The following is an 18,033-nucleotide window of genomic DNA, read 5'->3' on the forward strand; positions in this document are numbered from 1 at the left end:
CGAATCTTTAAAAGTCTACTGATCAATATGCCTATACAAGAAACATTATCAAATAATAACATTGCAGTTTGTTTCTTCCGTTAGGAATCATATCTATCTACAAGCAAATAATATTGAAAAACTAACTATCATATTGAAAAACTAACTTTTCTCCTAATTTTAGTATCATGAGGAAAACTCATGTAAATCCTTAAATTTCAAGAATGTACATAAAAATAAAAAATATATATAAAAAAAAAAAGAAGGGATAAACATAAAGGAGATGTAAATAGTTTGTTTTTTAAAAGAGAAATACAGTTTATAATTATGGTCATGAAATGACCCATCCAACAAAATTGTCAAAAGAACATCTTAAGATATACTTTGAATTTAAACTCTACACCTCATATCGTACATTCAGAAGAAAAAACTGTAATTGTGCAAGTTACAGATGATTTTGTAGTTTGTCAACAAATTAAAGTTAAAAATATTGTGAACTTGCAAATAATTACAGTTTTGTCTAATCAAAATTATATAAACTATGAACCCCATATATATATATATATAATACATAAAACATAAAACATATTAATAAAAATAAATGAAGAAGCATATGAAGTCAGGCCTAAGTCCATCAATTTGGCCTTTCCAAAATCCACATCGACACTTTGCAATAATACGTAGATCGAAAAACTGAGAGTAAAAAGCACAATAAATAAATAAATAAATAAAGAATACTTCAGCAAGAAATTCACCTATAGAATTCAATCCAATATCAAGATGAAGATCATTTATAAGGAGTTGATTCATTAATTTCAAATTCTCTGTCAATTAAAGAGCATCAATATTATTGAATAATAAACATGTGGGGAGAAAAAAAAGATCAGAAGATTAAAATCTAATTAACGTATCACCCAAACTCCCATATTTGGAGGATCAAGAAGAAATATATCAAAAGATGAGTAGCTAAGAAAAAGGTATTCCATACAATATCGCTAAGGCACAAAAGCACCACGGAAAGACATTCGTGAAGAAGACATCAAAAAATAAATTTGGAAGAGATCGAGTAGACTATCATACCTCCAATGAATTACGTTAAACGGATTTGTTGTCTTTCTATTGCTATGTTAACAAATGATAAGTCTCCTTATATAATATAACTATCAAAAAGATCGGTCTGACCCTTGAAATTTACTAAAAGCTTATTAATTTCTTGACAATTAAAGACTTTAAATAGAGACTTAAATAGGGATTAGGGAGGAAGGAGAAAAGAACCAAATAATTAATGATTTTGGTCGAACGAAAGGGTAAAAAGCAGAAACTGTTGGAGAAATGATTTTACATTTGCTTGTGAACGTTTGCTATATATGTTTGTATATCTACAATCTGTAATATAAAAGTGGGAAGGAGTAATGGAGTATTAAAGGAAAATAACGTGAAAATAAATTAGAGTAATGGAGTATTAAAGGAAAATGAATAATTTACTGAACGTGGACACTTTAGCTTAGAAGGGGAGAAGTCTTGAATTGTGATTAATTGGCAGTTTGGTACGTCCACCAAAGGCTGAGGCCATAATTTATCGTTTAATGGGATTTTAAGTAGTAATAAGCTTAGGATATCATTAATTAGTCTTTTTTAATAAGAGGTAATTTACTATTGGTCGTTTAACATTTAAAGCGATACTATCGTAATCTAACTTTCAACTAAGAGAATCCTTCCACTTTTAATAATATATGATATGATGATTATCAACTAAAAACGAAAATGCAAAATAAATCCTGCAGCCTAAGTTCGAACTCGGGTTGTGTGACAGAGAACAAGGGCCTAAGGGCACGCAGACCAAATGGACCACTCCACCAGATATGCTTGAGGGGTCTTTTTAATTATATGATGGATATTTAAGGTAGATACACATATTTATAAAGAGTTTTTTCCGAAGTTACCCGGGGCACATGACATCTCTCGTAATACGCTAGGTCCGCCCCTGCTTGTTATAGTCTTGCATTGTGATCCAGATTATATAATGAAATTAAAAAAAAAAATGGTGCTTTCCGGTTTATATCGAGAAAATGATCTCCCAAGTCCATTTGTAATTTGACTAAAAAAAGAAGACCTGCAAAAGTCTCCGATACAGATCTCATGTGTTATTTTATTAATGATCTCCTATGAAAATGTCATATAATTAAAATGACATTTGTGATGGATTTCAAAATCAAATCTCTCGTATCACGCTGAAAAAATGATTTCCTACACACTTACAATTTGAATAAAGAAAAAGATCATGCAAAGATCTTAGTATATGTTTTGTTTAATTATAACTTTCTTGTTTTATTTTTACTAACATCTAATTAAAAAGATTATATATTTAAAATAACATTTGTACTGAACCCCTAAACGAAATCTCCTTATCCCACTTCCAATCAACCACTAAATTTGAGAAAATATCTACTATGCCCACATACAGTTTAAATGAGAATGATCCCACAAAGATCCGTCCCACAAAGACCTGTTATATTTTATTTTACTGTCTATTATAAAAAAATATACTCCATCTGTTTCAATTTATGTGAACCTATTTTCTTTTTAGTCTCGTTAAAACGAATGACTTCTTCCTAATTTGAAAACAAATTCACTTTATAAAATGATTTAAAATTTATACAAATATTCAAGACTTATTTTGAACCACAAATTTCAAAAGTCTTCACTCTTTCTTAAATGTCGTGCCCAGTCAAATGCGTTCACATAAATTAAAACGGTGGGAGTATCATATAACTAAAATAACATTTATAATGTACTACAAAATTAAACCTCACTCATCTACGATCAACCACATCCTAGTAGGTTGTCCCATATATCCCTTTGTACTAGTAGTCACAGTTTTGATCTACAGTTTATTGTCCTTTGATTCTTGTTACTATATATTATTTCGTACTTCGACTATCTTATTTATCCGTGATATCTAACGTTTTTTTTCTCGATCGCTTTATCGTGGCTTTTCTCTTTTAGTTGCATTTTCATATTGCTTTGAGCTTTTTCTCGTCTTTTTTATTAAGGGTCGTTCGGAACAAAATTTCACTATAAAATGATCCCACAAAGACCTGTGATATTTTATTTTACCGTCTAGTGGCTATTCTCTCACCGATGGCATTTATTTCTCAGCGTGTGTAATACTATTAGAAATGGAAAAATTTAGAGTCAGTGAGTCAATATCTCACTAGTCACTATCCATGGAAGTAAAGACCTGTGATATTTTATTTTACCGTCTAGTGGCTATTCTCTCACCGATGGCATTTATTTCTCAGCGTGTGTAATACTATTAGAAATATTTAAGTCATGTCAATATCTCACTGGTCACTATCCATGGAAGTAAAGACCTGTGATACTTTATTTTACCGTCTAGTGGCTATTCTCTCACCGATGGCATTTATTTCTCAGCGTGTGTATACCACTAGAATTGGAAAAATTTAGAGTCAGTGAGTCAATATCTCACTAGTCACTATCCATGGAAGTAAAGACCACACATTTTATGATAAATTCTCCAGTAATCTCATAAGTAAGTTTATAAACTGAAAGTTCCTAGAAGTTTGCTCAGCCTTCTAATAGTCTTAGTGAGAAGAATGCATCACTTATGCTCATTGAGTAATCATTCACAATTCTGTTACTATTAGACTTATTCGAATCTGTGTATCTTGATGGGAAATAGACTCTATTATTAGCTAGCTAAATGCATCATCTTATGGAAGTTCTTTGGTTTATTTCCTATTGTGCTTGTTTACTCTGTTTAATGGGTAGAACATGTGCAGTGTCCCATAGCATCAGTCAATCTCAATCTATAAGTGATGGTGAGAGTTTAGTTTCTCAAGGGGGAACTTTTGAGCTGGGTTTCTTTAGTCCAGGCAGTTCAACGCACCGGTACTTGGGCATTTGGTATAAGAATATTTCCGTCAGAACTGTCGTTTGGGTGGCGAACAGGAAAACCCCAATTAAAGATCTCGGTGGAGAACTAACGATTAACAGCACAGGCAGTATCGTGGTTTCCAGTAGGACTAGTGGTGTTATTTGGTCAACAAATTCATTCAAGGTTGTTAAAGCACCTGCTTTACGGCTTTTGGATTCTGGGAATCTTGTCGTAAGCGACGAGAAGGGCAGTAACTCGGATGTCTATTTGTGGCAGAGCTTTGATTACCCATCTGATACACTATTACCTGGAATGAAGCTTGGATGGGATTTACGAACGGGTCTTGATAGGCGGCTCTCTTCGTGGAGGAACTCAGATGACCCCTCCCCTGGAGAATTAAGTGCTGGCATAGAGCTCCATGAATATCCCCAGTCAGTTATATGGAAGGGCTCCAGAATTTACTACCGCAGTGGTCCGTGGACTGGAGAGCGATTTAGTGGTGCTCCTGAATTAAGGGTGAATCCGGTATTCGATTACAGCTTTATATCTAACAAAGATGAAGTGTACTACACCTACCAACTGAAAAACAAGTCTGTCATTTCAAGGTTGGTCCTGAATGATACAAGCTCTTCTCGACAGCGGTATGTGTGGGTAGAAGCCGATCAAGCCTGGAGGCTTTATGCATCAGTGCCACGTGATTATTGTGATACTTATCGCCTTTGTGGTGCGAACGGAGTTTGTGCAATCAGTGACTCACCTGTTTGTCAATGCTTGGAAGGTTTTAAACCAAAATCACCGGAAAAATGGAATTCAGTGGACTGGTCGGGGGGATGCACTCTCAGCAAGCCATTGAGCTGCCAGAGTAAGGATGTGTTCGTCAAATTTTCTCAACTGAAACTACCGGATACTGCCAACTCTTGGGTAAATGGTACTATGGATATTAAAGATTGCAGGGAAGCATGCTTGAAAAATTGTTCGTGTATGGCTTACTCAAACTCAAATTTTAGAGGACAGGGAATTGGATGTGTCCTTTGGTTCCATGATCTGATTGATATTCGGCAGGTTCCAAATGGTGGCCAGTACCTCTATATACGGATTGAGGCTTCAAAACAGGGTGCGTGTTCTTTTTCCTTTTTCTTTCGTAGATCTCGTGTCAATCTGTTTTTGGTTTCTTGGATAACCGTGGTGTCCGGGCTAACTTGCCTGCACCTCAACTAAATCCATGGGATACCTGCCACCAGCAACAGGTATCAAGTAACTCTGTCCACCAAGGCTAAGGCTAGGACAGAGGAAAAAAATCACCTAGTGTTTTTGTGTTGGCTGAGATTTGAACTTGAGAACTCATGGTTCTCAATCCGCTTCATTGACCACTAGGCCACACTTTTGGGTGTTGTGTCAATCCCGTTATTATACTAACTTATGTTTCTCTTTAACAGCTGGAAGGCGTGTGGTTAATGGAGTCTTGATTAGTCTAATCACCGGGGCTGTGGTTTTTGGGTTGGTTCTCGTCTGCTACTATCTTTCTCTGAGGAAGACGAAGGTTAGAGGTGTGTTCAGTTGAGCTAATTCAGCTCTGTGTTTTTTTCAACGAACTGGTTTATACTAGAACTTTAGTGATGGAATTTACATGCTTATTTTTTAATATTTCTAAGCCATGATCCTTTTCCAAATAATTTGAATGATATTTACCAACATCCACCTTTTTGGTATCAGGGATAGTACGCAGACAAGATAACTCGACTAGTGAAGGCCCAAAAGAAGACATGGAGCTACCGGTTTTTGACTTGGCAACAATTGTTAATGCTACTGATAACTTTTCATTTAACAACAAGCTTGGTGAAGGAGGGTTTGGACCTGTTTACAAGGTAAACTTCTAAATTTGAATGTTCTGGTTGGTAGCATTAGGGCCTGAACTTCTTGCTATGTTGATCGGACTACTACTACAACAACAATAACATACCCAGTGTGGTCCCACAAGTGGGGTCTGAGGAGGGTAGAATGTACGCAGACCTTACCCCTACCTTTATGGGGTAAATAGGTTGTTCCGATAGACCCTCGGCTCGAAAGAAAAGACAGGGATGTGATAGCAAATAGCAAAGTGAAAGGCATGGTATCAAGAGAAATATGGCAGCTATGTTGCTCGGACTCTTCAAAAATATCGAGGAGTGCGTGTCGGATCCTCCAAAAAAAGTGAATTTTTTGAGGGTCTGACACGGGTGCGCCAACATTTTCGAGAGTCTGAGCAACATAGGTTTCTTGTTCTCTCTCCGAAGGGCTTGGGAGTCAGTATGTGTGAGACATCGGATTGAGAAATTAGTGGTGTTCTCCTAGTCGAAACATAAATTAGGTTAGTTAGTGCTCTCTTTTAAGTTTTGGAGCTCCGGTGTCTGTGGCTAGTTCTTCTTTCTTTCCTTTCCAAATATTTGTTGCATTTGACTTTCTTCCTACCTTATATGACATTTATAGCCTGTTTGGCTAAGCTTTCAAAATCTGCTTATCTGAAAAGTGTTTTTTATCATGAGTGTTTTTCGGAAAAGTACTTTTGGAGAATAGCAGTTTGTGTTTGGCTAAACAATTTTGAAAACACTTTTGCTATTATTAGCAGTACTTTGTGCTTGGTGAATGTTTCAAAAGTGCTTTTGGGAAAAGCTACTTTTTTTTTAACTTCTGTAAACAACTTCTATTACTACTCAAAAGCGCTTATTTTCTTTAAAAACTTGTCCGAACACCTCAATTTTCCATAACTAGCACTTTTAGCTTTCCAAAAGCTTGGCCAAACAGGCTATTATTCTGCGTATGAACTTTATTTGGTCTGTAACTTTCAGGGAACACTAGTAGATGGATGGGAAATCGCTGTGAAGAGGCTTTCCAAGAGTTCTGGACAAGGATTACATGAATTCAAAAATGAAGTAAAGCTGATAGCGAAACTCCAGCACCGAAATCTTGTAAAGCTCATTGGAAGTTGTATTGATGGTGAAGAGAAGATGTTGATCTATGAATACATGGCTAACGGAAGCTTGGACTCTTTTGTTTTTGGTTTGTATCTTTAGAGAAGAATTGCTGAAAATCTACATATGCTTGTTATCTAAGAGAATTGGACTAACTTAACTCTGAACTTCCAGATCAAACAAGGCGGGAACAATTGGGCTGGTCAAAGTTCTTTCAGATTATCGGTGGAATTGCACGTGGTCTTCTCTACCTTCACCAGGATTCAAGATTGAGAATTATTCACAGAGATCTCAAAGCAAGTAATGTGTTGCTTGATGCTGAGCTGAATCCGAAGATTTCAGACTTTGGTTTGGCGAGGACCTTTCAAGGAGATCAGTGCGGAGACAACACAGAAAAGGTTGCTGGAACTTTGTAAGTTTGTTTAAACGGGCCATAAATTATATCACTACTATATATCCATCTCTGTCATGTAATTTTGCTTGTTGATAATTTGCAGTGGCTATATGGCTCCAGAATATGCGCTCTATGGTCTATTTTCAGTAAAATCTGATGTCTTTAGTTTCGGTTTGCTATTGTTGGAGATAGTAAGCGGAAAGAAGAATCGATGCTTCCGTCATCCACATGATCATCACGGTCTTATAGGATACGTAAGATTTGAGATTCCAGTTTCTTCTTTGTTTGAATAATTCATGAGTGGCATCCAAGGGTGTGGCTTAGTGATCAATGGAAGTGGGTTAAGAATCATGAGGTCCTCAGGTTCAAATCCTAGCAGAGACAAAATACACTAGGTGATTTCTTCCCATTTGTTCTATCGTTGGTAGACAGAGTTATCCGGTACCTGTTGCTGGTGGGAGGTGGCAGATATCCTGTAAAATTAATCGAGGTGCACGCAAGCTGGTCCGGACACCACGGTTATAAAAAAAAAAAAAGCAATAATAGTTCATGAGTGGGGAACTTAGTGACATACTTACATATGGGTTTTTCTTTGTTCCCTTTTCAGGCATGGAGAATGTGGACGGAAGGGACACCCCTCGAATTAGTTGATTTCTCGTTTGAGGACGACTCAAGTTCTATGTCGGAGATATTGAGGTGCATTCATGTAAGTCTATTATGTGTCCAGCAGAGTCCGGATGATAGACCAAATATGTTATCTGTGATTCTGATGTTGAATGGAGAGAGTACACTAGCACAGCCGAAAGAACCCGGTTTTCTGAGAGATGTGATACCAAGTGAAATTACTTCTATCAGGTCTGAGTATGACTCTTGTGCTACAAATGAAATTACATTTTCCTCGTTCGGGGCTCGTTAGAGAACTTCTAACGTTGTTAAAACTAATGTTTTGCTTTTACTTTATTTGGTAATGATGATGACATGAGTTGAGCGAAAATGAAACAATAAGGATTTATGTAGTCGATCCCAACTTGTTTGGCACTGAGGCGTAGTAGTTGTTGCTGGGCTCCTTAAGCAGACCACTCATACTTGGAAAAAAAATCCCAAGTGTATTCCAATTCTAAATACATCATCCATTTATATACCACTGTCATTCTTGGTTTTAGTTGTGCATTGTCCAATAAGAAAGTACTCCCTCCAGTCCAAAATATTTGAGGATTTAGCCTCTAAAAGTTGGTCCAAAATAATTGAGGTTTTAGTTTATTAAGAAAGTATTTTTTTTTTTTTCCCAAATTTACCCTCAACACATTCTTAATTCAATGAACAAATTTAATGTTTGTCATAGTTTCAAAACCCCTCTTAATTAAGGGTATTATGGTTAATACATCTTTTAATTTTTTGGAGTAAGTGAATTACTTAATCCATTTTGGACCGAAGAGAGTAAATGTTAAGCAGAAGGAATAGTTGACATGAATCCTCTGAATCAGTGTTTGAATCTCCACTGCTAAGACCTAGTAGTCATTTTCCCCTTTGAATTACTACTTTTGAAGTTAGGATGGACTTAATACTAGAAAAGGTTAACCTGTTTATTACTCATTCAACATGATGTGATTGATGCATCATGTTTGAATAATTTTTTCTAGTGAAAATCATTTTCATCCTTCAACTTTAAAAAATCAAACCCCACCTCCCACTTCGAACTGTAGACCATTTCTATTTTTTCACTCCAATTTTAGTTTCTATGGCTTGTAGGAAAATAAAGAAGACAAGTATGAGAAAATTTTCTTCTTGTGTATTTCCTCTGTTTTGATCCGTGTATATATACAAGCCAAAAGAATAAAGGAAAATTCTATCCCTAAAACTAACTACACCGCTGTCCTATATATCATTGGCTGTGGTCTAACAAGAATTATTCTTCAACAATGTACAAGGATATAAAAGGAAATCTAAGTACAATATTTACTAGTAGGTATTAAAATCTGATATAGAACATGACTTGTATTTGGGAATTGGGCAACTGGTAAACAAAAAGACTGGGCCGTGGTTGTCCTGTAACTTGTATTCACATAGGAGGTCCAATGCCTTGTATAAGCCCAATTAAGGCTAATGAAATCAGCTTTTGTTTCCCTCTTTTCTTCGATACAAACGATGAAGATGGTGAAGATAATTTGTGTGAAACTGTTGACGAATGAAGTGGCAATCAAATTCCACATGCTTCGTTCGTTCATGGAAGACAGGGTTTTTGGCGATGGTTTAAGTTTGCCCCCGTATGCTAGCGAGTTATGAAGTTATGCCCCTAGACTTTTTATATCTCGATCGGCATACGCTCCTCCCAACTCGCTCGCGAAATTATTTTTTTATTTTATGTCCGGCGGGGTTCGAACTCAAAACCTCGGTATCAGTCAAGAAAGAAACTTAAAGCATCACAAATATGTAAAATTTAAAGGGTTTCAGCTTTTGTTTCCCTCTTTTCTTCGATTATTAATGGATAACGAAGTGGCAATCAAATTCCACATGCTTCGTTTGTTCATGGAAGACGGGGTTTTTGGCGATGGTTTAATAGGCGAGTTATGTAAAGGGTTTCAGTTATTAATGAATAACGATAAAAGGGTCATTGCATTTGAGTCTCTCAAGAAGAATCCTGGTTTGTTAGGACTGCAAGATTTGAGTGATGATGATCTTAAGAGTATGCTAAAAGAAGGTGATTTTGATGGTGATGGAGCTCTTACTCAGATGGAATTTTGTGTGTTGATGTTTAGATTGAGTCCTGAGTTAATGAAGCAATCTCACTTTTTGTTAGAAGAAGCACTTCATCAAGAGCTCAAAGATTCTGACTTTTCATTGTAACTTTTGTCTTTTATACTTACCTTTAATGTAATACATGTTTTTTTTTTTTTAAATGTAATACATTGCAAAAACATATACAGAAAGTTGTATCTATGAAGAAACAGTTTGTTTATTCAGTTATGTTCATTGTCTCTGACAATGAGTCCTATTTTTCTTTTTTTCCTAAGAATTTAACCATTCAATATCCAAAGCTCAGTGTTTGATGAATTCTAAGCTGAAACTTGGTAGGTGTTTGGTCATAGATTCCAAATATCTTAACTTGGAATTTTTGAAGTTGGAGTTGTGTTTTCGCAAAGAGAAGAGAGCACATTATTTGGATTTATGAAAATGGAATAGGAAAACAGGTTATAAGCTGTTTTCCAAATTTGCAATCCAACTTCAAGTTGGATTTGGAATTTTCATTTTCAAATAAGGTGAAAAATTAATCCGGAAAAAAGTGAATAATTCTCATGGCCAAACGGCTCCTTATAAATTCAGCTTAAATGAAGCACTTGAGATTCATATAGCCAACCCAAACTGGTTTGAGATTGAGGCGTAGTTGTTGTTATTTCTGGCAATGCACAACATAAAATCTTTCTTTCTTTCAATGCTGCTGCTGCTACTGCTTCTTCTTATGAGTAATTACAATTTACAAGTATCGCGTGTCAATTTACATTTATTTCTTAGCTTCTCGAATGCAGGTAGAACTTGGATGAACATAGAGTCAATGGGTCATTATCCATGGAAGTAAAGATGAAGGTCGAAGTTGTGGAAATGTGATTTTCTATTCAAACATCGACCTGCTGGTCAAGAATAGACTGCTGGTTGAATAAATAACATATTTTATGATAAAATAATCCAGTAACCTGATAAGTATGTATAATCCAGTAACCTGATAAGTATGTTTATAAACTGAAAGTTCCTAGAAGTTTGCTCAGCCTTCAAATAATCTTAGTGAGAAAAATGCATCATCTCTGTTCATTGAGTAATCATTAATAATTCTATTACTATTAGACTTAATCTGATCTGTGTATTTTGATTGTGTATGGTTACTAAATGCATCATCTTATTGAGATTTCGATTCGATTTTGAACTACTACTCGTGTATGCTGATGTTATAAACTCATGGAAGTTCTTTGGTATATTTCCTATTGTGCTTGTTTACTCTCTTTAGTGGGGAGAATACGCGCAGTGTCCCATAGCATTATCAATCAATCTCAATCTCTAAGTGATGGTGAGATCTTAGTTTCTGAAGGGGGAACTTTTGAGCTGGGTTTCTTTAGTCCAGGCAGTTCAACGCACCGGTACTTGGGCATTTGGTATAAGAATATCCCCGTTAAAACTATCGTTTGGGTGGCAAACAGGAAAACACCAATTAAAGATCGCACCGGAGTATTCACGATAAACAACACGGGAAGTATCCAGGTTACCAGTAGGACTAGTGGTGTTATTTGGTCAACAAATTCATTCAAGGCCGGTAAACCACTTGCTTTACAATTTTTAGATTCTGGGAATCTTGTCTTAATCGACGAGAAGGGAATCTATCTGTGGCAGAGCTTTGATTACCCTTCTGATACACTATTACCTGGAATGAAGCTTGGATGGGATTTACGAACGGGTCTTAATAGGCAGCTCTCTTCGTGGAAGAACTCAAATGACCCTTCCCCTGGAGAACTAAGTGACGGGATAGAGCTTCATGAATTTCGAGAGTCTATTGTGTGGAAGGGCTCTGAGAAGTACTTCCGCGGTGGTCCATGGAATGGAGAGCAGTTTAGTGGGGCCCCTGATTTAAAGGTGAATTCGGTATATGATTACAGCTTTATATCTAATGAAGACGAAGTGTACTATACCTTCCAGCTCAAGAACAAGTCCGTCTTTTCAAGGTTGGTCTTTTTTTGAGCAGGTTTTTCTTTTTTTCTTTTATAATTTTTTTTAATTTTAATTTTATTTTCTTTTCAAGGTTGATCTTGAATGATTCAACCTCTTCTCGGCAACGGTATGTGTGGGCGGAATCTAGTCGAGCCTGGAACTTCTATTCATCAGTGCCATATGATTATTGTGATACTTACGGTCGTTGTGGTGCGAATTCAGTTTGCATAATCACTGACTCACCTAGGTGTCAATGCTTGGAAGGGTTTAAACCGAAATCACTGAATAACTGGAATTCGATGGACTGGTCGGAGGGATGCATTCTTAGCAAGCCGTTTAGCTGTGAGAGTAAGGACGTTTTTGTCAAATTTTCTGAGCTGAAACTACCAGATACTACTAAATCTTGGGTAAGTGGTACTATGAATCTTCAAGAGTGCAGGGAAGCATGCTTGAAAAATTGTTCGTGTATGGCTTACTCAAATTTAGATATTAGAGGACAAGGAAGTGGATGTGCCCTTTGGTTCGGTGATCTGATTGATATCCGGCAGGTTTCAAATGGTGGCCAGGACCTTTATATACGGATTGAGGCTTCAAAACAAGGTTCATGTTGTAAAAAGATCTTTTCTTTTTTCCTTTTATTTTCGTAGATCTTGTGTCAATCTGTTACTTATACTAACTTATTTTTCTCTTTAACAGCTGGAAGGCGTCTGGTTAATGCAATCTTAATTAGTCTAATCACCGTGGCTGTGCTTTTTGGGTTGGTTCTCTTTCGCTACTATCTTTCTCGTAGGAAGACGAAGGTTAAAGGTGTGTGCAGTAGAGCTAATTCATTTGTAAAAATTTTGGTACTCTCTTGGTCTTTAACGTCTTCGTATGCATTTGTAATTCTTTTCCTTTTTCTCTGTTACTTATTTGCTTGCATTGATGTGACTTTTATAGCTGTTGGTTCATATCATCATCAGCAGAATACTTTCTTCTGTGAGGTCGTTTGGTTCACAGTAAGACTAGAACTTTACTGATGGAATTTACATGCTTATTTTTTAAATATTTCTAAGCCAAGATCCTATTCCAATTAATTTGAATGATATTTTACCAACATCCACCTTCTTGGTGTCAGGGAAAGTACTCGGACGAGATAACTGGACCAGTGAAGGGCCAAAAGAAGACCTAGAGCTACCGTTCTTTGAATTGGCAACAATGGTTAATGCTACTGATAACTTTTCATCTAACAACAAGCTTGGTGAAGGAGGGTTTGGACCTGTTTACAAGGTACACTTCCAAATCTGAAAATTCTTGCTATGTTGCTCGGACTCTTCAAAGATATCGATGGGTGCGTGTATGATCCTCCCAAAATAGTGAATTTTTGGAGCGTCCGACATGGTTGTGCCAACATTTTTGGAAAGTCCGAGCTACATAGGTTTCTTGTTCTCTCTCCTAAGGGCCTGGGAGTCGGTATGTGGTGAGACATTGGATTGAGACATTCATTTTGTGTTTTCCAAGGGAACAAAGAATTCTCAAGAACATACTATAACCTAATTTTGGGACCTTGCCTGTGAGCTTTCTGTGGTTACTTTCAGGGAACACTAGTAGATGGACGAGAAATAGCTGTGAAGAGGCTTTCCAAGAGTTCTGAGCAAGGAGTGAATGAATTCATAAATGAAGTAAAGCTGATAGCAAATCTTCAGCACCGTAATCTTGTAAAGCTTGTCGGAAGTTGCATTGCTGGTGAAGAGAAGATGTTGGTCTATGAATACATGGCTAATGGGAGCTTGGACTCTTTTGTTTCTGGTTTGTATCTTGAGGCTGGAAATCTACATATGCTTGTGCATTTAAGTTAGAAGAATTGGACTAGCTTAACTCTCAACTTCCACAGATCAAACAAGGCAGACACAATTGGGTTGGTCAAAGTTCTTCGAGATCATTGGTGGAATTGCACGTGGTCTTCTCTACCTTCACCAGGATTCAAGATTGAGAATTATTCACAGAGATCTCAAAGCAAGTAATGTGTTGCTTGATTCTGAGCTGAATCCGAAGATTTCAGACTTTGGTTTGGCGAGAATCTTTCAAGGAGATCAGTGCGGAGACAACACAGAAAGGGTTGTTGGAACTCTGTAAGTTTGTTTAAACAGGCCATAAATTATATCACTACTATATATCCATCTCTGTCATGTAATTTTGCTTGCTGATAATTTGCAGTGGCTATATGGCTCCAGAATACGCGCTCTATGGTCTATTCTCAGTAAAATCTGATGTCTTCAGTTTCGGCTTGCTATTGTTGGAGATAGTAAGCGGCAAGAAGAATCGATGCTTCCATCATCATCATCATCATGGTCTTATAGGATACGTAAGATTTGAAATTCCAGTTTCTTATTTGTTTGAATAATTCATGAGTGGCACCCAAGAGTGTGGCATAGTGATCAATGAATTGGATTGAGAACCATGAGGTCTGTGTTCAAATTCCAGCAGAGATAAAAACACTAGGTGATTTCTTCGCATCTGTCCTAGTGTTGATAGATAGAGTTAGCTGGTACCTGTTGCTGGTGGGAGTTGGCAGGTATCCCGTGGAATTAGTCGAGTTGCGCGCAAGCAAACCGGAAACTACGTTATCAATAAAATAATAATATTAATTATTCATGAGTGGGGAACTTAGTTATATGCTGACATATGGATTTTTCTTTATTGCCTCTTCAGGCATGGAGAATGTGGACAGAAGGGACACCCCTCGAATTAGTTGATTCCTCGCTTGAGTACGAAACGAGTTCTATGTCGGAGATATTGAGGTGCATTCATGTAAGTCTGTTATGTGTCCAGCAGAGTCCGGACGACAGACCGAATATGTCGGCCCTGGTTCTGATGTTGAATGGGGAGAGTACACTACCACAGCCAAAAGAACCTGGTTTTCTGAGAGATATGTTACCAGCTGAAATTACTTGTATCAGGTCATCTGAGTATGATGACTCTTGCACTGCAAATGAAATTACATTCTCCTCGTTTGGGGCTCGTTAGAGAACTTCTAACATTATTAAAACAAACTTATTTGTTGTTGTTTTTACTTTATTAGGTAATGATTGTTAGAAACAAATCTATTGGTAATGCAAAGAATAAAGAAATTCTCTTTCCTCTCGTTATACTTGTGGCTCCCTATTCCTTTATTCATTATTGTCTAATGTGAAATAAGAATTTTCTTCTTCTTTATATTGCATTGTGTCTTATTAAGCTGGTAAAGAGATAGCAAAAGGGAGTGGTCTCACGCACATGAGAATTGGTTAGTATTGGCAATATTTACAAGCCAAAATTAATCGCTTCTTCTTCAAAGTTCTTTTTTTCCTTCTGCTTTCTGGGCAAGTCAGTCTGTGCAAATTACAAACTTCTAACCACTAGTGCAAGTATTCAAAGTTCTTCTTTTACTTCTGCTTTCTGGGCAATTTAGTTTGTGCAAATTACAAACATCCAGCCACTAGTGCAAGTGCTTGGCAGTGCTGTGGAATCTTGGGGATCAACCGGGCTAAACGATTTGCACCATAATACAAGGCAGTGGCTTGTTACGACGCAACGTTGATTCGATACGTTGTTTTTCTTATTTTACTTGTTCATCATCAATAATGTTCTATTTAATAACAATGATGATGACATGAGTTGAACTTAAATGAAAGCAATAAAGATTTATATAGCCAATACCAACTTGTTGGGCACTGAGGCCTAGTATCGTTGGTGGTCGTTAAGCTTGACCACTGATATCTGAAAAAAATAATCCAAAGTGTTCCAATTCCAAATACATCTTCTCCCATTTATTTAACACTATTTTTCTTGGTTTTCATTGTGCATTGTCCAAACAACAACTTTGAATAATAGACCATTTCTATTTTGTTTCTGTTGAATTTTAGTTTCTTCAGTGGCTACATCAAGAAAATTCAATTTCAACGACTTTTTGCCTCTTATGGCTGAAAAAGTAAAGTAGGTGGGGATGGTTTTACTTTTAATTATTCGTATTTGAAACTAGTAGATTTTTTATAAGTGTTTTGAAATTTCCAAATACATCTTCCATTTATTTAACACTATTTTTTTTGGTTTTCATTGTGCATTGTCCAAACAACTACTTTGAATAATAGACCATTTCTATTTTGTTTCTGTTGAATTTTAGTTTCTTCAGTGGCTACATCAAGAAAATTCAATTTCAACGACTTTTTGCCTCTTATGGCTGAAAAAGTAAAGTAGGTGGGGATGGTTTTACTTTTAATTATTCGTATTTGAAACTAGTAGATTTTTTATAAGTGTTTTGAAATAAAATGTATATATTTGAAGGTACATCCCGCAAAAAGTAAAGGTAAGTCTGCGTACATCCTATCCTTCCCAGACCCCACTTGTGGGATTACATTGGGTATGTTGTTGTTGCTTATATTTGAAGGTATATAATATGTACTACAAGTTACAGTAGTTAATAAGTCAAAATAATAATGAAATACGATTAAAAAATCTCTTTAATTCTCCAAATAATAATAATTTCACATAAGTTGAAAAAAAAAAAAAACTTTTTAGGTAACTTCTATCCAAAAAGAGCTTTATGAATTAGGCCTAGTCAACGTCTAAATGCAATGAATTCTCCCTTCTCAATTTTCGTCTCTCTTGTTATGAGTCTTGTCTTGCATTGTGATCCAGTTATATAATGAAATTAAAATAAAAATAAAAAAATTGATGCTTTCCTGTTTATATCGAGGAAATGATCGCCCAAGTCTATTTGTAATTTGACTAGAAAAAACTGAAGCGCAAAAATCTCCGATACTGATCTCATGTGTTATTTTATTATCTCCTATAAAAATGTCAAATAACTGAAATGACATCTGTAATGAATTTCAAAATCAAATCTCTCAAATCACGCTGAAAAGATGATTTCCTACATACACATACAATTTGAATAAAGAAAAAGATCTTAGTATATGTTTTGTTTATAAATTTCTTGTTTTATTTTTACTGACATCTAGTTAAAAAGATTATATACCTAAAATAACATTTATAATGAACCGCTAAAAGAAATCTCCTTATCCCACTTCCAATCAACCACTAAAATCGAGAAAATATGTACTATGCCCATAAACAGTTTAAATGAAAATGATCCTACAAAGACCTGTGATATTTTATTTTACCATCTACTGTAAAAAATAAATATCATAATTCAAACCTCACTCATCTACAATCAACCACATCCTAATGGAGAATATTGTTTTTCTCTCTTTGCTTATATTATAAAAATAGGATTTACAAGTATGGGAAAAAAAAAAAAAAAGAGTAGAAATTTAAAAGGACGAATATACCCTTGGCTATGACAAGGCCAACATTAGAAATTGGGAGGTTTAATAGGTGAGTTATGTAAAGGGTTTCAGTTATTAATGGATAAGGATAAAAGGGTCATTACATTTGAGTCTCTCAAGAAGAATTCTGCTTTGTTAGGACTTCAAGAGTGATGATGATCTTAAGAGTATGCTTAAAGAAGGTGATTTTGATGGTGATGGAGCTGTTAATCAGATGGAATTCTGTGTGTTGATGTTTAGATTGAGTCCTGAGTTAATGGAACAATCTCAGTTTTTGTTAGAGGAAGCTCTTCATCAAGAGCTCAAAGATTCTGACTTTTCATTGTAACTTTCCCTTTAGCCTGTAAAAGGCTCTTAGAGATTGTGAATTTTTATCTTTATACATGTTAAACACATTGAAAATATATATATACAGAAAGGTGAATCCATTGAGGAAACTATGATGGCACTTGTTAGTTTTATTGCTCATCTTTTCTTGCTGTTTCTAGCTTTATTCATGTAGTATGTCTTTGTTATCATCTGTATCTTTCTTTTGTGAGCTGATGCTTTAACTAAACCTAGGACAACTAGACTATATACTATCTGTTACCTTGACAATGATATTTCCCTACTTTAACAAGAAAAAATTGCTTAATTAAATAAATGATTTGAGCTGTCAGTTTACATTTGAATGTCTGGCAAACTGGTTTTCTGATAGATGTCTAAAGGGCAGCCCCGTGCACTAAACTCCCGCTATGCGCGGGGTCCGGGGAAGGGCCGTTAAAGTACAAGAAAATGAACATGATATTGGACAAAGTCCCAATAGTCAGTTCTAGC

The 18,033-nt window shown here is 36.0% G+C and overlaps 2 protein-coding genes and 1 pseudogene across 3 annotated transcripts; all 3 read left to right on the forward strand.

The window, feature by feature from the left end:
* Nucleotides 1-3,530: 3,530 nt before the first annotated feature.
* LOC132053228 (G-type lectin S-receptor-like serine/threonine-protein kinase At4g27290) lies at nt 3,531-8,363 on the forward strand. Of its 2 annotated transcripts, XM_059445157.1 has the most exons (7): nt 3,531-4,991; nt 5,314-5,424; nt 5,591-5,742; nt 6,703-6,913; nt 7,000-7,237; nt 7,323-7,473; nt 7,827-8,363. In XM_059445157.1, the coding sequence occupies exons 1-7, from the start codon at nt 3,704-3,706 to the stop codon at nt 8,133-8,135; spliced, it is 2,460 nt and encodes an 819-aa protein (XP_059301140.1). In that variant the 5' UTR covers nt 3,531-3,703; the 3' UTR covers nt 8,136-8,363. The 2 variants fall into 2 exon arrangements, with proteins under 2 accessions (XP_059301140.1, XP_059301141.1); XM_059445158.1 differs by lacking the exon at nt 7,323-7,473 and having other exon boundaries at nt 3,533-4,991; nt 7,827-8,012.
* A 1,337-nt stretch (nt 8,364-9,700) lies between these two features.
* On the forward strand, nt 9,701-17,545 carry LOC132054089 (calcium-binding protein PBP1-like; annotated as a pseudogene).
* On the forward strand, nt 10,941-15,034 carry LOC132053229 (G-type lectin S-receptor-like serine/threonine-protein kinase At4g27290). The gene is made up of 8 exons (XM_059445159.1): nt 10,941-11,925; nt 12,003-12,511; nt 12,608-12,718; nt 13,029-13,180; nt 13,489-13,699; nt 13,785-14,022; nt 14,108-14,255; nt 14,603-15,034. Exons 1-8 carry the CDS (start codon nt 11,168-11,170, stop codon nt 14,915-14,917), a joined length of 2,442 nt encoding a protein of 813 aa, XP_059301142.1. The 5' UTR covers nt 10,941-11,167; the 3' UTR covers nt 14,918-15,034.
* Nucleotides 17,546-18,033: the final 488 nt, after the last annotated feature.

The sequence above is a fragment of the Lycium ferocissimum genome, chromosome 4, assembly GCF_029784015.1.
Source record: "Lycium ferocissimum isolate CSIRO_LF1 chromosome 4, AGI_CSIRO_Lferr_CH_V1, whole genome shotgun sequence".
Classification (NCBI taxonomy): domain Eukaryota; kingdom Viridiplantae; phylum Streptophyta; class Magnoliopsida; order Solanales; family Solanaceae; genus Lycium; species Lycium ferocissimum.

Coding starts and splice junctions, on each gene's coding strand:
- LOC132053229 (XM_059445159.1), top strand. CDS start 11,168: ATGGAAGTTCTTTGGTATATTTCCTATTGTGCTTGTTTACTCTCTTTA. Junction 12,719..13,028: donor TAGGAAGACGAAGGTTAAAG/GTGTGTGCAGTA, acceptor TCTTGGTGTCAG/GGAAAGTACTCGGACGAGAT. Junction 14,256..14,602: donor ATCATGGTCTTATAGGATAC/GTAAGATTTGAA, acceptor TTGCCTCTTCAG/GCATGGAGAATGTGGACAGA.
- LOC132053228 (XM_059445157.1), top strand. CDS start 3,704: ATGCATCATCTTATGGAAGTTCTTTGGTTTATTTCCTATTGTGCTTGT. Junction 5,743..6,702: donor GGTTTGGACCTGTTTACAAG/GTAAACTTCTAA, acceptor TGTAACTTTCAG/GGAACACTAGTAGATGGATG. Junction 6,914..6,999: donor CTTGGACTCTTTTGTTTTTG/GTTTGTATCTTT, acceptor CTGAACTTCCAG/ATCAAACAAGGCGGGAACAA.